Here is a 4,678-nt window from a genome sequence, read left to right as displayed (position 1 = left end):
GGCATTTTGTAACCTTGTTTTCTTCAGCAGGGTAGAATAGTTATTTATATAACCTATAAAAAATGGATGATCAGAGGATAAAGTACCATCTTTGTATTAAACTCGTATACTTAGTTTCTTGTGTTACAATGATAGGGTAGTTATTGTTGTAGACTATCATTTCCAAAGTCATGAGTTTTAAATTCCATTGTGACAAGTTTTGGATTTAATAATTGGGCTAACACCAGGAAAATGGGTATGCATGCTGCCAGACCGTTGTTACAATCCAGTGTAATGCCTCTCAGTGAGAGAGAGCTTGCTGTTCATTGCTGGTCTGGCCTTTGTGGGCCTCTGGACCACTCATAACGATTGACATTTATAGTCTAGCAAGACATGCAGTCGTACAAACAAAAGCTAATGGATAGGCCATAAAGGCAGCCTTGTCAGTGTCTTTCACATCACATGTGCAATCTCTCTAAAAAGTTAGAATTCTTCACAGAAGCTGCTGCCCAACTGGATCCTTGGATATTTTTTATTCTACATGTGAATATTTTGCGGAGAATGACATTTGGTCACATTTTATTTTTATTTGTTCCAAATAGACTTCAGGAAAATGGGGAGGGAGGGGTTAAAGTCTCATGAGAAATTGAAATATGTCAATATTTCATAGGGGACAGACAAAAAGCAATAATGATCAATTCCAAAACTTTGCTTTTCCAGAACCAGTACTACTTCCACATGGTCACTTAGCTCAGTTAACTGGTTGGTTGTGTGGAATGCCATTAGGTTCAATTCCTGTACTTATAATTCAATTTCAGCTGAGTTTACTATGAGAGACCCTCCTTCTCCCATCAGCTGAGGTAAAACCACCCCAAATCTATCTTCAATGAGAAAGTGGGACCATGGCGACTTTACCTTACTACTTTCACATGGATTGGTTAAAAAAAAAATCATGCTTAGCTGCTGACTATTAATAAATGCCTTAGTTACATGTGCTTTTAAAGTGGTCTATGTTAACCTTATGAGAGATGTAGTAATGTCTTGCATTAACAGAGGGATAAAAATCTAACTCTAGTTTTTAATTCCTTTCTCACCACCTGTCAATTTTCTTTGCTCCTTCCTGTAGCCATTAACTTGTACCAGGGTCCATCTTCACAGACAGCTGCCTAGGAGCTCTACTGAACTTATCATGTTATCAGCCTGGACAGTGAGTGTCGGTAGATCATTTATCTGCTTGGTGGCGTAGTCATAATGTCACTGTTCTAATAATCTAAGCCAATGCTCTCTGGACATGAGGGCAAATCTTGCCACAGTACTTGATAGAATTTGAATTCAATCTGGAATTGAGAACTGTGGCCAAGAAACTATATTAAAAATGAAAAAAAAACTGCAGACGCTGAAAATCAGAAACAATAACAGAAGTTGCTGGAAAAGCTCAGCAGCATCTGTGGAGAGAATTCAGAGTTAATGTTTCAGGTCCAGTGGCCCTTCTTTAGAACTTAGTTCTTAGGTTTTAGCTCCTTAAACTCAGGCTAAGAAGAACTCTGAGGAAGGGTCGCTGGACCCGAAATATTAACTATGAATTATCTTCACAGATGCTGCCATATGTGCTGTGCTATTCCAGCAATTTCTGTTTGTATGCCATTGATTGTTGTATTAAGTCATTCAGTTCACTAATGAGCTTCAGGGAAAGAAACCTGCTCTCCTTACCTGGTCTGGTCTGCACAGCAGTGTACTGACTCCTAACTACCCTCTAAAGCAGCCTGACGAGCCATTCAGTTCAAGGTCAGATGGACAACAAAAAGTGGCCTTGTCAGAAATGCCCACATCCGATGAAAGAATAAATTTGGAAAAAAAATGTTGTTGAAAGGGAATCCGGAGTCCATTCATTCAAAAGCACACAATTACATTTTCCAATCAGTGGGAAGTCATAGGATAGAAACCAGAATTTATTAATCCCTACACTGAGGATAAGTATTGTCCCTGCAAATACAAGCTGAGGAGAGATTAACTCATTCAGCTCAGGTAGGGAATCGAACCTGGGGTTTTCCAGTTCTGTGTACACCAGTTTCAAAGACTCACTGAGCCAAGAAAGAATCTGCACATCTTAAAGGTTGGATATTCTTGTTTTGGATAGTCTGTGGTAACCACTCATAAATTGTTTAAAACATTTAAATCACACATTTTCAACTGGCACGTTACAGATGCTGCCAAACCACTAGCCCTCAAGACTCACAACTCCCTTCACAACATTAATCGGTGGAATTTTATGAACACGTGCTGATATTCCCCAGTCGGATGTACGTGATTCAAAATCTCAAAACTAAAAGCAGTACTCAAAGGGTGACGTGATTTAGATTAGATTACTTACAGTGTGGAAACAGGCCCTTCGGCCCAACAAGTCCACACCGACCCGCCGAAGCGTAACCCACCCATACCCCTACATTTCCCCCTTACCCAACACTACGGGCAATTTAGCATGGCCAATTCACCTGACCTGCACATCTTTGGACTGTGGGAGGAAACCGGAGCACCCGGAGGAAACCCACGCAGACACGGGGAGAACGTGCAAACTCCACACAGTCAGTCGCCTGAGGCGGGAATTGAACCCGGATCTCTGGCGCTGCGAGGCAGCAGTGCTAACCACTGTGCCACCGTGCCGCCCATTTAGTTTGCTTTTGTGGACGGAAAATGGGAGCGTAAACGCACACACTCACAAAGTTACAGAGGTACAATGTTTCTCTCCTCGGCTCCAGACTGGTTAATGGGAAATACTGTATTGTTCACACAGGAAGACATACTAGGCTCACCAGTCACAATTTTATCCCATCTTGTGCACAGGTGAGGGAAGAAAGAGGAAGGAGTGATAGGGGAAGAGAAAAAAATTGAGGCATAGGTGGAAGATGAATACTATGCAAGTTCTCATCTCAGAAAGCATTGTCACATTATCAAGAAGAACAACATATTAAAAAAAACACCCCTTGTACAAAAATATCCCATGGCTCACAATCACAATCACAGTCTGATCTTATGCAAACATTCACAAAGAATAAAATTAATTCTGTTGAACAGGTGAGGTGTAGTTAGGGGCAAAGAACCTTTCTTTCAAAATGCGTTGATGTTCAACAGAATACATTTTTCTGATCCACTACCATTTTTGTATTCCATCTTTACAAAATAAAGGCAAACCAAAAAAATACATACAGACTGTACAAAATTAGCATGACTGCTTCAGAATTATACTGCTTTTGTTTTTCACTAACAAAAAAAACACTTTTTTTTACATACAGAGGTATTCAATTACAATTATATTACAAAGACATTATACCTATTTCGCCAGAATGCTTGAAAAGATTTTAGCCAGCTAACTATTAAAATCTGCTAAAGTGCTGAAAGGTAAACTAATTATACATCATCAGCAGGTAATGATGGGATGTTGATCTTCGCCCTGGTGAAAAATGCAATCTTCTCCCTGAAATTGACAAATAAAATAACTGTTTATTTTGTGCTAGACATTAGTATTGTGGTAACGCCATTTACTTAGATAGTTATAGATTCAAGTCACAGCCAGAGACCTCAGCAACCAATCCAAGTTGAGGTTTCCTGTGCACAATTTTTGCAAGTGCCATCTTTCATGTGATGTATTAAATGAAGACTCTGCCTTCCCTTTCAAGGTGTTGTGGAGATCCTAACGTATTACTGTAAAGAAGAGCAATTAAGGGAGTTCTCTCAGATCCCTTAATGAACTTTACAAGAAATAAATCCCTTGGTTATTGATGATGTTAGGACCTTGCTGTGTGCAAATTGGCTGCAGTATTTCCTAAATCACAAGGAGTGACGATACTCCAAACTGCTTCACTAGCTGTGACACGTGTTAAGTCCTCTTGAGGACATGATGATTGTTATATTTTCACGAATAATGAAAATATTTTTAATAACCGCAGCCAAGGATACTATGAGGTGACTGATGGAATAGCAGGTCCCCAGCCCCAACTATTGGCATTTTCTTTCGTGTGACATTCAAAGATTTACCAGAAAGTTCATAAAAACAATCACATGAATGCAACCACCAATCTGACAACACCTCCAACCTTTGTGTCGTCTGCAAACTTGCTGACCCATCCTTCAATCCCCTCATCCAAGTCATTAATAAAAATTACAAAGAGTAGAGGCCCAAGGACAGAGCCCTGTGGAACTCCACTTGTAGCTGGGCTCCAGGCAGAATAATTTCCTTCTACTACCACTCACTGTCTGCTGTTGGCCAGCCAATTCTGCATCCAGGCAGCTAAGTTCCCCTGTATCCCATTCCTCCTGACCTTCTGAATGAGCCTACCACGGGGAACCTTATCAAATGCCTTGCTGAAGTCCATACACACCACATCCACAGCTCGACCCTCATCAACCTTTCTAGTAACATCCTCAAAGAACTCAGTAAGGTTTGTGAGGCATGACCTGCCCCTCACAAAGCCGTGTTGACTGCATTTAATCGAGCCATGCTCTTCCAGATGGTCATAAATCCTATCCCTCAGAATCCTTTCTAACACCTTGCAGACAACAGACGTGAGACTTACTGGTCTGTAATTGCCGGGGATTACCCTATTTCCTTTCTTGAAGAGAGGAATTACATTTGCCGCTCTCAAGTCCTCAGGTTCGACTCCAGTGGAGAGTGAGGATGCAAAGATCTTCGCAAGTGGCGAAG

General features: G+C 40.8%; 1 protein-coding gene across 1 annotated transcript in view; it reads right to left on the bottom strand.

Annotated features, from left to right (window-relative positions):
- Positions 1 to 2,576: 2,576 nt before the first annotated feature.
- Positions 2,577 to 4,678, bottom strand: part of LOC122557495 (protein WWC2-like) — a 238,200-nt gene continuing 236,098 nt past the window's right edge. The window contains exon 23 of the mRNA XM_043705245.1: positions 2,577 to 3,451. Within this exon, the coding sequence (XP_043561180.1) occupies positions 3,385 to 3,451 (67 nt within the window). The 3' untranslated portion in view covers positions 2,577 to 3,384. The remainder of the gene's footprint in view (positions 3,452 to 4,678) is intronic.

Source organism: Chiloscyllium plagiosum, chromosome 2 (genome assembly GCF_004010195.1).
Source record: "Chiloscyllium plagiosum isolate BGI_BamShark_2017 chromosome 2, ASM401019v2, whole genome shotgun sequence".
In the NCBI taxonomy this organism is placed as follows: Eukaryota; Metazoa; Chordata; class Chondrichthyes; order Orectolobiformes; family Hemiscylliidae; genus Chiloscyllium; species Chiloscyllium plagiosum.
Note: the sequence above shows the minus strand (reverse complement) of the source record. Positions and strands in the feature narration are given on the sequence as shown.